Genomic DNA, 20,492 nt, shown 5'->3' with positions numbered 1-20,492 from the left:
TCTCATTCCTTATCACTGTCTAATAACTCACACGAAATCTGGAATCGGTAAGTTGAATAGTTTACAAGTTATGGCCTTATAAACAAATTAACTAATTATTAGGCTGGACGATCCCGAGGATCTTCCACAATCACACGCGATTTTTTTCAAGGTAGATTTCATAATAATACGTTGAAATCTATCATTTTTTTTAATTTCAAATTTGCAACCTGGATTTTTTTTTTTATTTTTTAGCCTTAGTTGCAAAATGAAATATACGACGCACGAGCGTGATACATAATATTTAGCATCTATAGTGATAAATTCAGCTTGCCGAAACAAAAAGTCGTGAAATGGTCATTTCCCAGGTTATTTTCCTGGCCTATATTCGTAATTTTCTTGTACTGGATATCTTGAAAGAAAATGTTCTGGACTTGCCAGTCTTTGGTATCTAAGAGAAAACCTAAATCGTTTAATATAAGTAGGTATATGAGAAACAAATTCTAACTTCGAAACAACTTTCGGGAAACGATTTTCTTTTGGTACGATTTCGTTTTTAACTAGTTAAATTTCGTTTTATTTGTGAGAATCGATAAAATGTTATTAAGAAAACTTATGCAAGCAAACCTTTAATTTTAAGAAAAACCTAAAATCAAGCAAAATATCAAAATATTAAAATTTTGCAGAAATACACAACTTTTAACTTTGAGAAACTTTTTTTAATAATATTTTGTGACACCTCATGCAAAAATGACACTTTACTGGTGAATAAGATCAGATTTTTCTAAATTTCCAAGGTTTACTTTATGGATATCAGATAAAACCGGAATGTATCCCAGAAGGCTATTTTTTCAACATCCACATTTTTTCTCTTTCAAAGAGTCGTTTCATCCAGGAACATGCTGTATAATAATTTGACTGATTTGGTTAATTACACAGAACCACAAAAAAAAATCGACGAGAGGTCTCCTCGGCCAAACCTATCGTATTATATGTATTTTGGGTCGCTGAAACCGAATCTGCAACTCATTTGGTCCAATCACGTCAGTTTTTTTCTAACCTCAAAAAATAGCTGAGAATGGTAGAATTCATCAAAATCAACCCTGCAACCTGTTAAAGACCGCCGTCACCGCGAGGAGGTGTCCTGGATGTCCCCACACGAAAATACTTTTGATTCGGAACCTTTATTTTCAAGCTCTAAATGAATTGAGAATCAAGTCTTACACGTAAGTCTTGATGTTATTGAATTTCAGGGTTTGGCGCAGAGTTCAAATTAAACAAATCAAAGTTCAAAAGGAATAGGCGACCAAGGCGATTTTTCTCATGAACCCAAGCTCCTAAACCCTCATATCCTAGGAGCAGTAGGATCCACGTTCGTTGCGCAACAGACAGGCAAACGGAACGACTATGCGTGTACACTCAAGCTTCCGAATCCTCGTGGCAGCGAGATACACGTTCATCACACAGCAGATAAGCGAGCAAAGCCAACTTTCTTTCGCACCCAAACTCCCAAGCCCACATACTCTGGTCGGAGCGAGATCAATGTTTGTTACAAAGATGATAAAGAAGCAAATGGAGCTTAGTATCAAACCTAACCTCGCAAACTCTAATACTCTCTTGTTTCACCTAGGGTATGAGGGTGTAGAAGCTTGGTTTCATGAGTCCCGCCAAAGGCCTGTGTGATGGAAGCGTAGATCTTGCTGCGTCCAAGGTACGTTATGCTCAGGGTATGTGGGTTTGGGATTTTGGGTTTAGGGACCCTACTGTGTAGGGTCGAAGTGATCGCCACCGTCACCCTTATTAATGCCGGCCCTGGTTTTGAAGTTTTGAGGCTTTAGGGTTATTCAGCTTCGGGGTTTTGAGGTTTCAGATTGAGGCCTTGTCGTGTTTTCAGGTTATGGGGTTCCGGGGTTTTAGGTTAAAAAGGTTTACTATTCAAAAATGAAGGTTTGTGCTCTATGTGTAACTTTATTCGCTGCTTATTTTGGGTTTTTTAGTTTTGGGCTCATCCAATTTTGAGGTTATGTATTTTTAAGGTTGCGAGTTATCATTTTACGGCTTGTCGGGCTCGTTCGGGATCATAAGGATGTGGAGTTATAAGGTTTTAACAGGTTGCAGGATTGATTTTGTTGAATTCTACCATTTTTCAGCTTTTTTATGAGGTTAGAAAAAAACTCTGACGTGATGAGACCAAATGAGTTGCAGCTTCGGTTTCAGCGACCCAAAAAACATATAAAACGATAGGTTTGGCCGAGGAGACCTTTCGTCGATTTTTTTTGTGGTCCTGTGTTATTATTCTTTTATTTTGACAGTAGTTGTTTCTTATGCATTTAATAGTGTAGTGTTCGAAAGAATACGACGTGTTATTCCATTTCGACACCAACTATTCCCAATATACAATTTGCATTGTTAAAAAAATAATTGCTCAGTTTGTGTATACCCTTTGTAAGAAAATATTCTTAAGTTTAGACGAAGGAAACGCGCACTAATTTTCAGAATGACAGAAAGAATATTTGACATGTAACAGGCTTAATACAGTTTAAATTTAAATGAACCAAACTTCGATAAACATATTCGTAAAACAAAAGTAGCATTTGAAAACCTAAGAAAATGTCTTTTTTTTCGTGAAAAGCCGGTTTCAACGAACTTAGGACTTACAAATACAGAAACTCGTCATCCGGATGATTAAGTGAAAAGACTACACACGCTTGCACGAAAAGGAAGATTACACACTTCCATGCAATCCCGAAACGACATTAATAGCCCAGAACTTCATCAATATCCTTTGCCGCGCCTTTTTTGAAGACGTGGCGAGTAGTGCGACATCAAATCTCTTCAGATCTCGGGCTCCCCCACGCCGCCACATATTCATACACACCGGCACCCTCTAAATAAGAAGGTCCTGATTAATGACACCCTCAAGAACGCGACGACACAAAAGTTCCGCTCGCGCCCGTGAACATTTTATCAAAATATCAGTACAGATTTCACACGTAACGCTATTTGTCATCCCCGTCGGCGGGACGCGGGGACGGCGGGCTGGAAGCAGCGGCGGCTCGTGGCAATATGCAGTGGGCAGGCAGTCGGCGAAAAGTCGATATAAAATTTTGTAACAGTTATATTTACATGTAACTTTCAGAATTTTAAAAAAATTGTATATTTTAAGTTTTTATTTTTCACAAATGTATTGCCATTCTATAAAAATAGGGACTGGTGTCTTGGGTATATGCAACAGAGTTTTCACTGGCCACCTCTGGCAGAGCATTCAATGAACTTAAACACTTAATTTAAATCTCCCATAAAACATATTTAAGGAGTACCTAGTGTCTATTAATCATTTAATTCTAAATAATAATAAAATTGTTGTAATGAGATTTAGAACTCTGAACCCTTACAGGCTACGACAGAAAACTTAAATTTGACAGTGACAGAATCCACAAAATTACTCGGAACGTTTCTTGATTTCATTAAATCGACTTTTTCTTCTGTAAAAAGGGAATAGTAAGGTTCATATTCAGACCCCGCCGTCCCTGACGAGCCGCCACTGGCTAAAAATCGCGCGGACAATGACAGAGTATCCTTAGAAATACCCGCGGACGGGGCGCACAGGGTACGCGGAATAAGACCTCTAATGCGGCGGCATGCGACCCCGCGCTCAAGAGGAAATTAATCGGCCTCTTTCCCTCAAAAGAAAGTACGTATTGATTTCCGCCGGTCCGTCTCCTTTATTCTCTCCACCCTCAACAAAAACGGGCCCATTTATTATGCCACCATTTTTACGCATGCCGAAACAATCTAGGGGACAAGATAGGACGCGATTGATTCCGTACGATCAGCGCCGGACGCCATTTTTCAGACTCATAGGGCGATTTAAGGTGCACGAAAACCGAATGGAACTCGCACAAAGCGAATATCTTTCGCTGTCCAGAAGATTTCCTCAAACGGAGGCCTTAAGTCATTAACGCTTACATCATAAAGCCTCAACGCTGCGCGAGTGACGTCACGTGGTGAGAGATATGTCACTTGGTAAAGCAATGAAACGTATCGTTATGTATCTACGGATTAACAATTAACATTAAAACCAAAGACATAAAATTGCGATGTGCTTAAAGTACACGATGATGATTTAGTTATGAACAAATGTCTGTATAGCATTTAACAAGTTTTTGACTCCATTTACAAAGCAAATTGTTCGATAAATATATGCGGTATCCTAATCAACAGTGGATCACGGGTTAAATCTGAAAGATGAATGAACAAACTGTGAAAATCCAACTAAAATGTTATTGCAATAAAAAATATTATTTAGGATCTCGATAATGAAATGAACTGAGGTAATCAAGAGTACATTAAATTGGGGAAATGTTTCCTGGAAGTTTCAGAATTAATAACATTTGTTACATTTACACCAGCAATGTTGCCTTCTAAAATATAGAAAACTACCTCGCTATACAACATTTTACAGCTACAAATGACAGTGGAAACTGAACAATTTCGGATCTAATTTTTTTCAACGAGTGTACGCCGTCGAGACGCGTCCGTTAATTTTTGGCATTCCCGGAAGTCCTCAGAGGAGGCACGAGACTTTTTATGATAAAGCGATTAAAGGCAGGGGTTCTGAAAGAATCGTAAAACAAAGATGGGTCATAAATATTTATATGTTGTTCCCCTTTTACCGCATGCGGAGGTGGATCTGCTTTATGTTAGAGAAAATGAATAAATGATATCCAGGTAAATGTTTAACAAAACTAAGGCCGGTCCGTTTCCTTCCTAAAATAGTAACGAATTCCTGGATGTCGTAAAAATATTATTCAGGACACTCGGGGAAGCAGCTACCCGAAATAATAGGGTCGTTTCCATAGGCGAAATTTTATATAAATATAAAATATTTATAAAAAAAATCAATAAATAATCAGGAACTGTCATAAAAAGTTGATATTTTAATTGTTTCCGTCACTCAAGTAAACTTCCAACCCCCATGTCTTATAATGCAGGCAATTTCTGCCCCAGAATGTCAGGAAAACAATTTCAAGTTCGATTCGTAACAGAAAAGTTATGTCCAACACCAACATTTGGTAAGCGCATTTTCAACTTGTTTTAGTCTGCTTTCCATTTATCACGTACATTTGTTGGTCCTTCGAGCCGGATGTGCGTGATAAAGGGAAAGCGGACTAGAACAGAAATGCACTTACCAAATGCGTGCAGTGGGTGTAGCGGATGCGAAAATGATCGTGCTAATCTTGTGTAGTGAGTGAAATCAATCCAAATTAAAATTGTGAACTATGTTGTTCAGCTATCAAATAAAAGATTAAATTTAGTTCTCCTTTGTATCCCTTTAGCACAAAACTACGGCACGTCAAAAACCCAAGAAATACATGAGCCTTGCTCAAGTTTTCCGCAGAAAAATTATTTAAAACATGGAAAACCATGCTATTGAAACAAGGCGAACATTAGTGTAGTGAGAAGAGAGCCTTTGTTAAAAATTCAAACAGAGTGTCGCACTTACTTCTGTTCGTCTATGGGGACGTCCGAGGCCGCATCAAAGGGCACGGCGTCTGCGGTGAAATCCGACCCCCGCTCCAAAACAATGGACAGCTGGGGAGCCGCCTCATCCCACCGTCCCTCTAAATTCAAATTCGCCGCCGTTGCCGACGTCTCCGCAGGCTGCACACTGGCCGGGGCTATGAAATATAAATTACAAATTAAATTCACTAAGTAAGCATTTATACTGCTGTGTAATTTATTTGACAATTGCGGGCCGGTAGGAGGAGAAGGATACGTAAGGACAAGAGAAGGAGAGACGGGGAAAATCTGGAGGATTTATTGAAATGTGTTTGAATCTATTAATGAGACGTTTCGAAAATACTATAAATTGGCAAAATGTCAAGAGGAAACTACTGCAACTACAAGAACTTGTATACAGGCTTCACCAGACCAAATGCGGTTGGAGAAATTCTAATCAGGAAATTCTAAAATAATAATCTACAAATATTCTAAAACATGTATAAAATCTTTTATTAGCCACAAATTCCTTAAGAGAAACCAATAGAACTTATGCCATCTTTCTTTTATGCGCCCATTTTTCAACTTATAAGGTGTCAAAGTACATTTTTTGTGTAATTTTTGATACAGATCTGGCCTTAACATGCGCAGTACGAGTTATCTGTTTCGTGTCTGACTTTTGCATTGTGTTGTTGTGTTGTTGTTGGTATCCCGTTGTGAATAATTGCTCGAAACAACTTACAACTACTTTTTTGTATTACAACACCCTGTATGCCAAAAGAAAACGTCAGACGTCAGTTTAAAACTCGGGATTCTGAGTGGATTTTTCAGTACGGAAGTTCCAATAATGGCAGGCTAGAATTCCGCTTTTCAGCCGGCAGCGTAGGAAGGTATATTTTCCAGTATTATTAGGAGGATTGCGAAGAACAATAAAATAAATAAAGTCAAGCCGAGCCGAGCCAGATGAGAAGTTCCGAGATGCCTGACACTCTCCATTCGCAGCGGGGGTCCCTGCGAGGCTTTCGGAAAGGATTATGGATTTCTTCTTAATACCACCGTCGGGTCCCTAGGAGGAAAATCCCCTTTTAATCAATATTTGCGAAATATGTTACTCTTTCCATACTTTCGTAAACTTCCACGGTCTCATTATGTAGCAACTTATTTATAGATGTTTCAGAAACGCGGGACGGTCGATGTATCGAAGTTTCCACAATGAAAAATAAATACATAAAAGTCCAGGAATATTATTTCTTTTATGTCTCGTCATGGCCGAATAATCAAAAACAACATGCCAAACCACTACAAGATGTTCGCAATATAAGTACCGTAGGTTTAATATCTCATAATATAGATCAAAATAAACAAAAAAAAACTACTACAGAATAGAACTATAAACTAAAAACAGTTTGTTTGAAAAGTTCGAAATTCCAGTTTGCAAAATAAACTAAATCTTGTGAAGCACGCAGTATTTGTAGCAACCGGTATCGAGGTAAATATTTAATACCACGCTAAAGCAATGTTTCGGTATTACAGCGTGTTTTAGATACTGGCAGTGTTATTCCTTGTCCGGAACTGCATCAATTTCGTATACAGATACTAAATATTGTTGACGATAATATCGTTCAAGCATAAGATGGATCGCCAACTAAAATGGCGTATCGAAAACAACAATCCATAAGATACTTCGATTATTATTGTACCAATACCATTGCACTTATGACGTGTTGTGGTAAACGAAATTACTAGATATCTTGAGTTGCCCAATCCACAAGCATGAGGGTCATAATTTGAGACAGCCGTCTGCAACAATGATTGCAGATGCAAGAGATGTTTTAAAGTTGAAAATGCATGGTGGCTGGAAGCCATCGACGGTGGCAGAATCTTACAGAAGAATCAATTTAAAACATCGATATCAAATTAAAATATGCACAGAGAGCAACTATGAGGTGCCTAAATTTTGCTAAAAATGAGTAATGAATACAGGGTGTTAATGAACTTATGTCAAAAATTGAAAAAGGAGCAAAAACTGAGTTAACTGATGTCACAAAGTTGTATCGGAAGTTTAAGACCATAGAGAAAAAATCTAATTAACAATATATTTAAAACTGTTTTGGGACTGCTGAAATACATGTATTTTATCCCGGCGAGTACTTACAAAAAATTCTGTAACACTTTTTACGAGTTTGTATGTTTCTTATGAAGCCGGACTGTATTCGAAAGTCAGTTTGTAATACATTGTTGTAGTGATTGCTGTGCTGTTTTTCGAGAGTATATTTAACAGTCGTATTTACAAGTTTTCTTTTGAAAATGGCGCATTTATTTAGCAATTGCGAATATTATAATATGCTCATAATTTATGGCGAAGCAAATGAAAATGCCCACAGCGCTTGTCAAGTGTACCGTGCAAGATATCCTGAACGACGTGCTACTGTACCGCGAACATTTGTTGCTGTAGCGCAGAGTTTTGGACACCGAAGTACAACCGCGTCGAGATCACGACGGTAGCCCAGGGCGACCACTAAGAATCTTGAATATCGAGATGATTTTAGATCTCGTCGAACAAGATGCGCATCGTAACACCAGAAATATCGCACAGCAAGTAAATATTTCGCATCCTTTTGTCTGGCGGACATTGCGAGAAGCTCAGTTGTACCCATTTCATATTCAACGAGTTCAAGCGCTTACTCCTGAGGCATTTCCACTACCTCTAGGTTTTAGAGAATGGTTGCTTCAGGAACATGCAAGAAATCCTCAATTTACACCACAAATACTTGTTACAGATGAAGCATGTTTCAGTCGAAATGGTACGTATCGTCCACAACACTCACCACAACACTGGACTAACGAAAATCCACACGAAATACGTATCGGTGTCTTTCAGCAACAGTTTTCAATGAACATATTGACTGGTATCGTTCATGACACATTAATAGGACCTTTTGAATTGCCTAGACGGTGCTTCATATCTAGATTTTTTGCAAAATCGTTCGCCGGAGTTATTGGAAGATGTACCATTAAATGTTCGGCAAAATCTGTGGTTACTGCATGACGGAGCCCCCGATCATTTTTTTTGGAGAGTGCGCGACTTTCTAAATAAATACTAAATATTACTTTCCCCAATCGCTGAATAGGCCGCGGCAGTCTAGTAAGATGCCCCCCCTCCGGTTCTCGGACCTCACCCCTTTACACTTCTTTTTGTGGGAATTTGAGAAAAGTGTTGTGTATTCCACGGAAGTTCGTGACATCGACCAACTACGACATCGTATTGTCAAAGCTTGTAATACGATTCGAGAGGACGTAGCAATGTTGAACCCGTGCGAGCGAATTGGATACGTCGCGCTGAAGCTTGTGCGCAAGCAAATAGTGGGTACATCGAACATCTTCATGAAAATCAGCAGTTCTCTAAAGGTGGATCCTTGCAATGTTGAAGTCAGATTTTAAAATTACATTTTACTCGACACATATCCGTGTATTTACCTCATTTTGACAAAACGAACATGTGGAAAAAATATTTGACATAAGTTCATTAACACCCTGTATAGTAATGATGCTCTTAGTATTAGACTTTCAACTGAAAATTATGTGCAATAAAAACTTTTATTGTATTGTTGCAAACTGCTAATTAGTGAGCTGTAACCGGTGAAGACCTTTAAAAATACATAAAATAAAATTAATTTGAGCTATAACCAGACAGTGACAGATAAATACCTTTATATAATTTTAATGCAAGTCCCACTCGTGCAGATCCAAATAAAGCACTTAAAATCGATACTTTACATTTCAACGTTCATTACTATGATGTATCTCGTTGAAGGTTGTAATTCGTCGTGGAGATAATTTGACGCGAGATCGATGAGTCTGAAAGTCAAAAAGAAGCAGTCGAGCGGTAAATTGTAAAAACAGGTCCTGCGGTGCGAGATCCCTTTCCAATTTAAAAAAAAGCACTCTCACACCACGGACTATTTACTGTAGACACATTGTCACCCTCCCCTTCCCCTGCAAGAATAATTATCCGGGGTGCGATAATTTTCAGAGACTTCCCCCTCCTTCTACGGCGCCTTGACCACTGCCGCCAAGCGGTAACGTCTTAAACTGGTTACAGCTCGCTATCTGTCGGCCTGAATAATGTAGTTATTTAGCAAGATCATTATCTTCGTCATTGGTGGGAGTTATTGGACGGCGCTGGGATTCGCATATTGTGCTGAGCTGTAGATTCCCAATTCCCCAAGTCAGCAGGACGGAGATGAGTAGTCGGCTACGGGAATGATCGACGACTTCGGAGTTAATAAGGGGGGCTTGTGTTTCCTCGTAATTTGTTACGTTCGCTGGCGATTGAAGACGGCAGTAATGTGTGATATTTTTCTGGAATTTGTCTGTGGGGGATGAAGTGTGATAAATTCCGCGCCAGGCTCCAGACAAAAGGCAAATTTAACAGAAAAAAATATTTCCAAGGGAGGCTAAGCTCATTATATTCTATATTCTTACCTTCTGAATATAAGGCGAATTTTAAAATTAATATAAATCTTCATAAACTAAAATAATTTTGACAAAAATATTTACAACTCATTTTCGAGGTGTCAAACCAACTTGAGTTGTCTTTCGACTGGAAAACCATTCGCATTTGAACCATAATTATTTCTTATTTTGAATAGCGCACACTTTTTTACATATTTAGCTGGAATCTAATTTTTTATTTTCACGGTTTATGTTATGTTACAATATTCTGGCTACTAACACAATAATAGCTCAACTAATTCCAAATCTTCTGACTCTGAATTCAACGCAATTAATCTCAAAAAAAACCGTTTTAAAAACGGTTGTTTTAGTACTTCATACCATTTTAAAGCAAGCTTTATTGCCAAATCAGAAAGAAATCTTACTGTCTCGAGCCCAAACTTAAGATTTGCTGAAAAACGATTACTCTCAAACAATCCCGAAATTTTATTATTCTTGATATTCTCCCGTCCTGAATGCCATTAAAATTCAAATTCCTAAACGTCACTAAACAGTTGTTGCGACGGAATGACATTAAATGTTTTTCCGCTTCAGATTTATTCCGCAGGATTTAGCGGAACGTTTAACTTTCCTTTTTGATATTTTTTGCGATATGGGGACATCAAAGAGGTCCGGGAAAAGCACTCGCCACTGATTTTTACCTCGGTACATAAATATTCCAGGGACGTCGCGAGGCAAGACAAAACTTCGCCTCGTTTCGCCGCTCTACGACACTATTTCGAAGAGGAACGCCGTAAATATTTATGTATTATCCTGTTGCCTTTGTCTGCCATATAAAACCGAACTCCGGTTCCTCGGAACATGTTCTATTGTGCCAGCATCCATACATACATGCATACGTTATGTACTTTGAAAAAAAAAACGAATTTATTAATAACTTCGTTTCATGAATATCAAAGTCGGTACAGAGATGTTGGAAATCTGAACACGGAGGAGCGTATTTCAACGGCGGGATTTTCGACGTCGCGTCGTTTAAAATTCGAATTTATCAAAACTTTTAAGGGTACTGACAGAGTTAGAGTCGAACTTAAACGCGCTCTATAAATACGTCTTGCGAAACTGCAGACTGCAGATGTTCTGCTACATCCTCTTACGCTGCAATCCAGTCTTCCAAAGAATTCAATCTCATTATCTTGCTTTGGGAAACATTTTTTTCTAATTCATCTTAGTACTCTTTCTCTTTTGTGCAGTTTGTTTGAAATGTCAAGCAACGCGATGCTCGTCCTGCTTCTAATGGCCTGTACATCGATTTATTCGCAGAAACTATACACCTTTAGGTGAGACTTGTATAGAAAGACGTACCATCCATCGGAAGCACTGTTACCCAAGTTAAAAATCCCTACCCTACGGCAATGTGCGGGTTCGGCAAAAGTCGCCAGATTGGAGGATTGCTCGTCTCCATACGTCGTTGCTTAGCCATAGTAGCAGAGCTAGGCCGACGTAAAATAAACGGATTAAAGAAAACTTTCTTAAAGAGCATGAATACAGATTTATTTAAAATCGGAAGTAAGGAAAGGGATTTGAAATCAGTTGAGGTATTGTTGTGTTAATGGTAAGCATATTGTAAGATTGAAAAAATTTAAATTGTATTAGTGAAAATTGTAATTCTGTGGAATTACAAGCTCTTGCTAAACGTATAAAACCGTGCGTTTCCTAAAACGGCAAAATAATTGTATTTAATGTATATGACGCAGTATCCTTCTACTAGTATGGCCACTTTTTTTTAATTGCCAGTGTTGCGAGAAACAACTACTCCGTGGGCTATATGCCCCGACCGGAATTGAATAATACTCGCAACACCTAGTGCAACAGCTAGGATCGTTCGTCAGTCAGTTTAACCCACCAGGCACAGACCGATTTCGGACTTATTAGTCCTCATCAGTGTGTCATAGGTGAGACAACCGACGAACGATCCAGCTGTTATGCGTCGTATCCTCACGACAAGGAAATACATTGTACGCGAAGCGTAAATGGACATTGTTGAAATTACAAAATGACAAGTGTCTACACCTTTTCAAATAAAAAGAAAATAGAAAAAGGAACCATAATTGTTCCAAAAATATCTCCAAATAGGCCAAAAGGAAAAATTGAGGAACTCGACACTAATGTTTCGAAGCCTCTTCTGAATAAAAGAGCGGCTTTTGAAACTTCAAAAAGTTTATACCGATGACGTGGCAATCAACCTAGAAATGATTCAACCATTGAACCCAATACTACCACATCCATTCCTTTTCTCCAACGTACGAGTAGATATTGCAAATTTTAGAAAACACCACTGCGTGTGTCTAAAATATTTCTAATAAGAAAATGTTCAGTTTAGCTCAACCGACATTTCCAGGGCAAACTAGAAGGCATTAAGTGTAGAAGCTGTCCCAGCCGCCGAATTTCGGGCATATACGGAGGAATAAAAAAAATTAATAGCGCTCGGCAACTAAGTTTTCGCTGCTCGGGAGCGCTAATAGAGGCCGCCTCGGAATAAAAATTTCACTTCGCAAGTAATTTATTTTCGGGACCTTTATGGCGTTATTGGGGCAATCTGTGAGTGAGGTCGTTTAAAAACAATTTGTCAAAGGAATTAGTTTTTCAGCGAAACCACTTTAAGTAATAATATTTTAAGTATAAAACGGGCGAATGGTGATTAATGACTCGGCAGGCGGGTTACAAAAATATTATCCCCGGCCCGCAACAAAGCCCCGATTCCATTATACACTTACCTTTTTTATTCCGGCGCTTTTTCCCTTTCGTCTTTTTCTGGACTACGAGGGACCCCTCCCTGCCGCCGCAAAAAGCCTCGAACATCTTGAGGAAGACGTGCTGGGTCTCGATCAGGTCGCTGAGATACGAGTCGGACATCTTCAGCTCGTCGTAGGTGACGAGCAGCGTCAGCACGAACTCCCTGTATTCGGGTACGTAGAAGATGTTGCTCTTTATTACTTTGGAGGAGTCGCGGACCGTCCCGTCGGGGGAGCGATCCATGGCGTTCAGGGTGAGGAACAGCTCTCGGTATGCTAATAGGGCCAGATGGAGCCGCCGCGACCACAGCCGCAGCTTGCTTTTGTCCGTCTGCATCAGGTCGAAATAGTTCTCGCTCAATTGCTGCACGTAGTGGAACGCCTGCACTGACATTGTTTCGCTGCAACAGAATTTGATGCGTTCAGGATTATAGGGTAGCCAGTGGCGGTGAGGCCAGGTCAAGAGGGCATAGTATAAATATTACAGGCTTCTACAGGATGCTTTAGTAAATGCTCTACACACTAGGTACACTTTTAGCTGTAGATAATCATAGCCCAACCATCATATCTGAAATTTTTTCCGATTATTTTCGTTTGTATCTGGAAATCTCGTACTTTAACGGTTGGAAAATCATTTTTTGAGAAAAAACAACTTAGGCGAATTTGGGAACATAAAAATCGCGTCCAGGCATGAAATATAACACTACTGATGTTAAAAATAGTTATCAGAAGTGGGATACTCATGCTTTGATATTTTTATATATTTTTTAATGTTTTTAAAACAATCACATTGCCATTCAAGTCTAAATACAATATACTCTTATTTATATTATCAGTTATAAATCTTTAATCTCACACTACTTCATTCCACTACACATTTTGTATACTATTATTAAGGTGGGTAATAAAATTTGGATAATAAAAAAAAACGAATCCTGTACCGACTTATAAATGGTTTTATGAATATCCCACTTCTGATGAAAAAAAAAATGGTCATCAAAAGAGGGATGTTCATATTTCTTACAGAGCTTAGAGACTGTGCGAGCCGATACACGTGCGGTTTTTTATCGCCGAAAAAAGCGAAATGGCCGGCAATTTTTAGGATTTAGACAGAATTGTTTATTGATGCAGTGCAAAAGCATCCTCAAATTTGAAATGCCGCATTGGAGGATTACCATGACAGAATTAAAAAGACAAATGCATGGGTTATTATTGGGCGCCAAACTTATCTAATATAAGACAAAACAGCAAAGTAACCACGAATGATACGCACCAAATGAAAACAATTTTACGATGTAAAATCGGATCCTATTCGATCATCAACCTTGGTGGGGACTGCCGTTCGATCCGTATCGATTAATAATTTCGCAGCCTCGTGCTTATTACGCAGGTCCGTTGATCGTTGATCCTTGTTTACTTCATTGGAATATGTAGTTCACACTACAGTCACTTTAAACTTTGTGAATGACGTGAAGTGAAGTAACCAATGAACAAGCATGATACACGTGTAATAGGTAAACATGATGCTGCAAAACTATTGGTCGAAAGATCCTTGGATTAAAGATGAGATTTATTAATTTTTAAATATATTTTTGTAGATTCTAGATAGAAGATATATTTGCGAGTTTTATACTCCATGAAACATTTTAACAAGAAAAAAAGTATAAACATAAAATATGTTTGTTTAGAATATTGTTTCTAATAAAACCTGTTTCTACTTTCCTACATGTATCCCTTTCTACTGTCATGATCATATCGTGGCTGCGCGCAATTGTTTACATCGTTGGAATATGTAAAGTGACCGTGGTGTACTCTCCCTTATGAGCCCCGAGCCCTTTCGCAACAATTTTCCTGTGTCTGCAGTATTTTCTCAGGTGGCCTAGTTACATTGTTTTAATAAACAGCCACTTAGTAACAGTCCCGCATGCATAGAAAGTCTATTAAATTTTACTATTAACGAAATAATTTTGTTAATTAAACTTTTTTACGTTCTAAGAATAAATAATGTTGAATAGACATTAAAGTTTCAATTATTCTATTGCCTCGTTACATTTAATTTTCAAGATTCTTAATTATTAAAAAGAAATATTTTAACTAAAATCCCCATTTTTGGTATCAGCAGAGTATTTAGCAGATTTGGAGGCAAATCCCGCTTTCAGTTTTTCCTCCGAGCCCCGACTATCAAATCTCGGCCGCGGCGTTGTTCAAAAAGCGGCAAAGGACATTTAAGTAGATTAAAACATGCAAAAAGACTTACCTAACTAATTTAACTTCAAATTTATAGCATCTATTAAATTCCATGAAAAACCTAAGAGCCCATAAATAATAGGATTCGTCGTGCGCTTGGGCCTTCGCCCTCGCCAAATTGTCCTTGGCGTGGTACATTAGCGTGTTGTAGGCGCCGTTTAAAAATTCAACGCAGAACTCTTTCAGGAAAAGCCTGATGGTGAACGCGGAGCGCCGCTCCGACGTGCTGCTCACTATCGGCAGCCGGTTTTTCGGCGTCTTCGGTTTCTTTTTGTCGACGTCGAAGTCCAGCGCGTCCAGTTTATTCAGCGGCTTGTGGTAGATCAGATCGTTGTCGCTAATGGACTTCATCGACTGTACGACGAATGTGCCGCCGAACCTGGAATGCCTAAAAAAATTGTCTATTAAAAAAATTCGTATGTATATACATATATCTTCTGGTATTTGTTTTGCTGTTACGAGAACTGATTCTTTTTTAGCAAAATCGACAGTTTAGGCGAATTTGTTAACATGTATACAGAAATCATCTTCAAGAATGAATATCCTTGTTGTAAAAAAAGTATGAAAATGGTTATTAGAAGTGGCATATTTGTTCTCGAAAACAGTTACGTTAGAAAATATCCTCCGAACTGTTTTGAATTTAAAGGTAAATACATGAAACTAATGTCAAGTATGAAAATACCACTTCTGATGTTAAAATGGTTATCAGAAGTGGAATATTCAGGCTTTGATATTATTCTTGCTTCAGAATTTCTTTGAGATTTTTGATCCGGTCACATATATGCAATTCCACATTCTCCCTTATCTTAGGAAGTTTTTACTCCTGGTACATTCAATTCCTGCACGTGCCAAAGTTGCTGCCGCGGCGCAAAGTTTTTCGCTACACTTCCTTCCAAAATAATGGGAAATTAATTAGAAGAAAAATTTTCAGGCGAAAAACGACATTATTTAAAGATATATCATTATCGACGTCTTGTTTCGCAGTCTTGTTAAAATTTGATTCCGGGAAACGGCCTTTCCCCCTCGTTTTGCCAGCGCAAAACCCGGGCCCCGACTCGCAAAGAGCGGCCGTCAATCAGTCCAATCTGGGCAATAAATAAAAACGCTGTCGGAACTGACGGGGCGGCTTTTGCAGAAGGGGGATCGCAATACTTTTATTGGACCGAAATGGAAATGTCATTTTTTGTGGAGTAAATATCGAATTAAGACTGAAATATTTGATAAGTTTTCATTATCAATTATTATTAATTCGTCATGTTACACCACGTGACTTCGATGTGTTTTTTATTAACGAAACATAACTGCCAAGTAGCAAGGCTTTCAATGGAGAAATTTTTCTCCCTCTTACGAGGTCAATGTCAAAATCACTGTTACTGAGATTGCTAAAGAGAGGAGATAGTGTTTAGGTGAAAATATAATGCCACTAAATTAGATTTTTCTGACACAAATGCTTTAAATTGATCTGATCTTATGTCCGGTGTGCCACAAGTATCTAATTTTGGACCACTTCTGTTTCTCATCTGCATCAATGATATTACTAGTGTTATTAACTTCCACAAATTGATGTTTGCAGATGATCTTAAAAGTCATAGTGGGATAAGTTCAGCATGGGACAGTATAGTACTGCAAAGTAATGTTACAGTTGTTGGATGGTGCGTAAAAAATCACTTACAAGTGCAATAAAAACGAAGTGATACTATTCGATTATGATGAGAAATTAAAGACTTGCACATAGCACCTAAAATATTTCCTAGTCATCCCATATCCCTAGATCAAAGATAGAAATATTTTATAGCTAATGGAAGGTGGAAAGATAAACATTTTTGATTATTTCCGAAAAAAATAGTGCCTAAATAAACACCAATCTGCACCTCGAAACCTGTGGATAATTTAACGAACGAGTAAATAAAAAGTGTATCCCCAAATCAATCCCCCACTTGATGCTCTGCGGATTCCTCTCGAGGCTTATGCAAATAAGATTTCCTTTTTAATAGCGGCATCCCCGATCTCCCTCCGCTTTTAATACGCGGCCCGCCACATTACTGTAATCATTTTTCTCTTCGTCTTGGAATGATGTTGTTTTGAGGTTCGTTCAACAGTGAAATCGTAATTTTGGTTCCCCGGTCTTTTGCGCGTTAACAGAAAATACGATATTAAACGCGCATATACTACTTTAATAACTGCTTCACTGTTGAAAAGCGTTGTTAAATTAATCCTTCATATTATTGCTCGATAAAGATAACAACGTGAAGAAATATCCCACTTCTGATGTCAAAAATTATTAACAGAAGTGGGATATTTATTCTTGGGTACGATTTTTATACGTTCACGTAATGTTTAAAAGTAAAACATCGCACTAACCTGGTTCCACTAAACATTTTCACCTTCTTCTGCTTCTGGTTATTTTCCCTGAGCCTTATGGCCAGCAGCTCAGCCTCATCCCGAACTTTTTCAATTTCGCTTCGTTGCAAGGCGGCTCCGGCCAGTTCTGTGGCTCTTTGCTCCCTCAGCATGAAGGAGAGGATCTCCAAGATGTGCATGTAGTAGGCCTGCTCGTTGGAGGAACTGGTGATGTAGAGCATTATGTCCAACATTCCAGATTGGTGCAGAGCCCAAAGTACCTAAGGACACATAGTAAGGTCAGGGTGTTCCTGAACTTAGTGGCACAATTTTAGGAGTATACTAAGCAAGTCGAAGTAACATGGAAATCTAAGTACGTTTTGCCGAGATACGAGTGTCAAAATGGTACTTAACTAAACTAAATAAGTTTTCTTATTACAACTTTTACTCAGGAGATTTGGAAAGCTGATGTTTTTCCTGGTACAGTTAGTTTGAAAATGAATAGCAGTATAAATAGTAAATTGGTAAAAAATCATTCGTGTACAACAAAAATAATGCTGGACCTAATATAGATACTTGGGGAACACCTGTACTGATTTCGATTATGTATTTTTTATTAATAGCTTCTACAAATTTAATACCCACTCTAAGACCATAAAAGTAATTTGTCTGAGTTAGAATTGAACCTCGGAAAATAAACGTATTTAGATTTTCATCTTCTCTAGATTGGCTTAATATCCTCCTGGAATTATGCCTCCGGCCTTGGGACACTTAATTTTACGTAATTATTTTTCCAGGTATTAACACAGCCAACTTTTAAACGTTAAACGACGGTGGAGGAATACAAAATAAACAAAAACTCCAAATAAAATCTTTTAGACAAATATCCATTCAGTGAATCTAGAGCAGAAAACACGGACCAGACTTCATTTGGAGCCTAAAAATACAGGCGGCCGGGTGCAAAATTCAAATTTATGGTAAACTCGGATTACTATTCATTTACCTGGTCGTGAACGCTCGCGTCGTTGTCCGGTCTTTTTTCCATGGAGTCAGCTGGCACGTACAGGACGTTCCTTATGAGAATTAATATTCTCTCTATGATCAAACTATTCTCGTCCCCCCTTTCGACGTAGTCCTGAAACAACACGGGGGTTGATTAAATCCAATTATATTGACTGGAGCAATTGTCCGTCAAACAAGTCTGGTTTTCCGCCAAGGATTATAATGGGCATTCAGGTCCAGACTGGAATAACTAACTACCACAGTTTTTTGTCCGCATGTCTGGGGAAACAAGACTTGGTGCATGAAAGTTAGCTCATTAATTACTGTCATTTATTTGTGAATAATCATGACCAAGGCGTAATATACCCGAAGATCGACACAAAGCTTTGAAAAATTGTACATTACAAATGTTTCTTTGGACGAGAAAATACTTATTAACTTTATAACTATGGATTTCACAAAAATGTAGTACCATCAAAATGCGTAATTTGTCGTGAAAATATGTAACGGGTAGGGACTTTGAAGTTTAAAAGACCATTAAATTAATATCCCCCGAAGATTTCCTCCGAACGAAACGAGGTGGGGCAATAAAACTCATAAAACCGATTATCCGCAGTGGTTTCTGCCCGGCCGGTCATCGTTTACACGGAAAACGAAACCGTGGAAAGTTTTTTGAGCGGCATGCCCCGCGGACCGACCTTGAACGAATATCAAACTCGACGCTAAGAAAAGTTCGAAAACATTCCGGGAAACCGGGACGAAAGTAAAAATCGGCCTTTTTCCAACGCAAATTAATTAAAGTTTCGGGAGCGAAACATGATTAAATTCCTAATTCGGAGGCGCCGAGAGCACAACAAGTTGTCGAACGGTCAGAATGGAAAAAGTAGAATATGCCCTCCGATGAGGTCCCTTAAGAAAAAGGCGGCAGCCGCAGGGATCAATTATCCCTAATGAATCCCGTTCGATTGTATCGGGACCGCGTTCTGAATATTTAAGCATTCCCCTCGGTTTTTTTTTCGAAGCCTTTTACCTAAATAATGATTCCTATAAAAGGTGTTGGTTGAAATTGGGTTTGATCCAGTACGAATACTACTTATGCATAACCGAATAACCTTTTATTGGGTTTATAAAATTTGATTGTAAGGACCGTTAGTAATGCTTCATGATTTTGTACAACTGCTAAAATTTTTCAAGAACTTTAAATTTGCACTGCTGTTCATAGATAGGTATTGTCTGAAGTGGCTTAATTATGGCACAGTTTTCATTTTTTTTTCTGTATTTACCGAATATTTTGCCACCTGTGAACAAAGTTTAAAAAAATATATGGAAGAGGTTATTTTTTATTAAAAATTTCTGTTAATGTAATCTTTGTGCTCGTCTAATTTAATATTTACAAGTATGCTATAAATACAATTTTTTGAATTTTGTTCATCACTGGAATCTTTTTCATATTCGTTCACACTGATTAGGATGATAATAAAATGTATACAGGGTGTTAATGATAAGTTTTGCCAAACATTAATGGCGAATTCTACCGATGAAAATAATCAACTTTTGTCCTATAAAAAATTTTGATAGGATGTTTCCCTACGAAGATACAGGGTATTAAAAGTTTCAATTATTTATATGATTTTTCCTTTTTGCAACACACAAAACAGTGGCGTTTTGAAATCTCTCAAAAATATTAGGTATTGAATTTATTGTTACACATTTAGCAATCAATAGAAAATGATAAATAGCAGCGTAGGTACTTCAGAATATTCTTATTTGATTTCCCAATTACTAATGACCAGTAAATTTTACGAATACTTTATTGCCACAAATTGATTGTTCATTTCAAAAAACATTTAAAATTATTTAAAAAACCAGTGGCGTACGATTGTTTTTCAAATAAAGGTCCCCTACTTCCCCAATAACTACGCCACTGGAGTGTATTTTGGAATAAGTTATCCATGAAAAAATAGTCCCTACTAAAAAAAATGTCATTCCCTAAATTTTATCACTCAATCTTTTATGCCAGTGATGTTACAGGAAAAATAATATAAATATTTGAAACTTTTAGGACCCTGTATCTTGATTATTTTCATCGGTAGAATACGCCATTAAAGTGTGGCAAAACTTATCATTAACACCCTGTATATTTTGCTGGAAATTATTTTTCTGTTATAAAAAATT

General features: G+C 38.0%; 1 protein-coding gene across 1 annotated transcript in view; it reads right to left on the bottom strand.

The window, feature by feature from the left end:
* Positions 1–20,492, bottom strand: part of LOC108904053 (protein timeless homolog) — a 307,033-nt gene that overhangs the window by 271,703 nt on the left and 14,838 nt on the right. The window contains exons 3-7 of the mRNA XM_018706438.1: positions 18,319–18,450; positions 17,337–17,596; positions 14,986–15,363; positions 12,711–13,129; positions 5,486–5,660 (exon numbers count right to left, since the gene is read on the bottom strand). Coding sequence (XP_018561954.1) covers positions 5,486–5,660; positions 12,711–13,129; positions 14,986–15,363; positions 17,337–17,596; positions 18,319–18,450 — 1,364 coding nt within the window. The remainder of the gene's footprint in view (positions 1–5,485; positions 5,661–12,710; positions 13,130–14,985; positions 15,364–17,336; positions 17,597–18,318; positions 18,451–20,492) is intronic.

This window comes from Anoplophora glabripennis, unplaced genomic scaffold, assembly GCF_000390285.2.
Source record: "Anoplophora glabripennis isolate ALB-LARVAE unplaced genomic scaffold, Agla_2.0 scaffold10, whole genome shotgun sequence".
Classification (NCBI taxonomy): Eukaryota; Metazoa; Arthropoda; class Insecta; order Coleoptera; family Cerambycidae; genus Anoplophora; species Anoplophora glabripennis.
The sequence above is the reverse complement of the archived record's forward strand: the minus strand, read 5'-3'. Positions and strand labels throughout refer to the sequence as shown.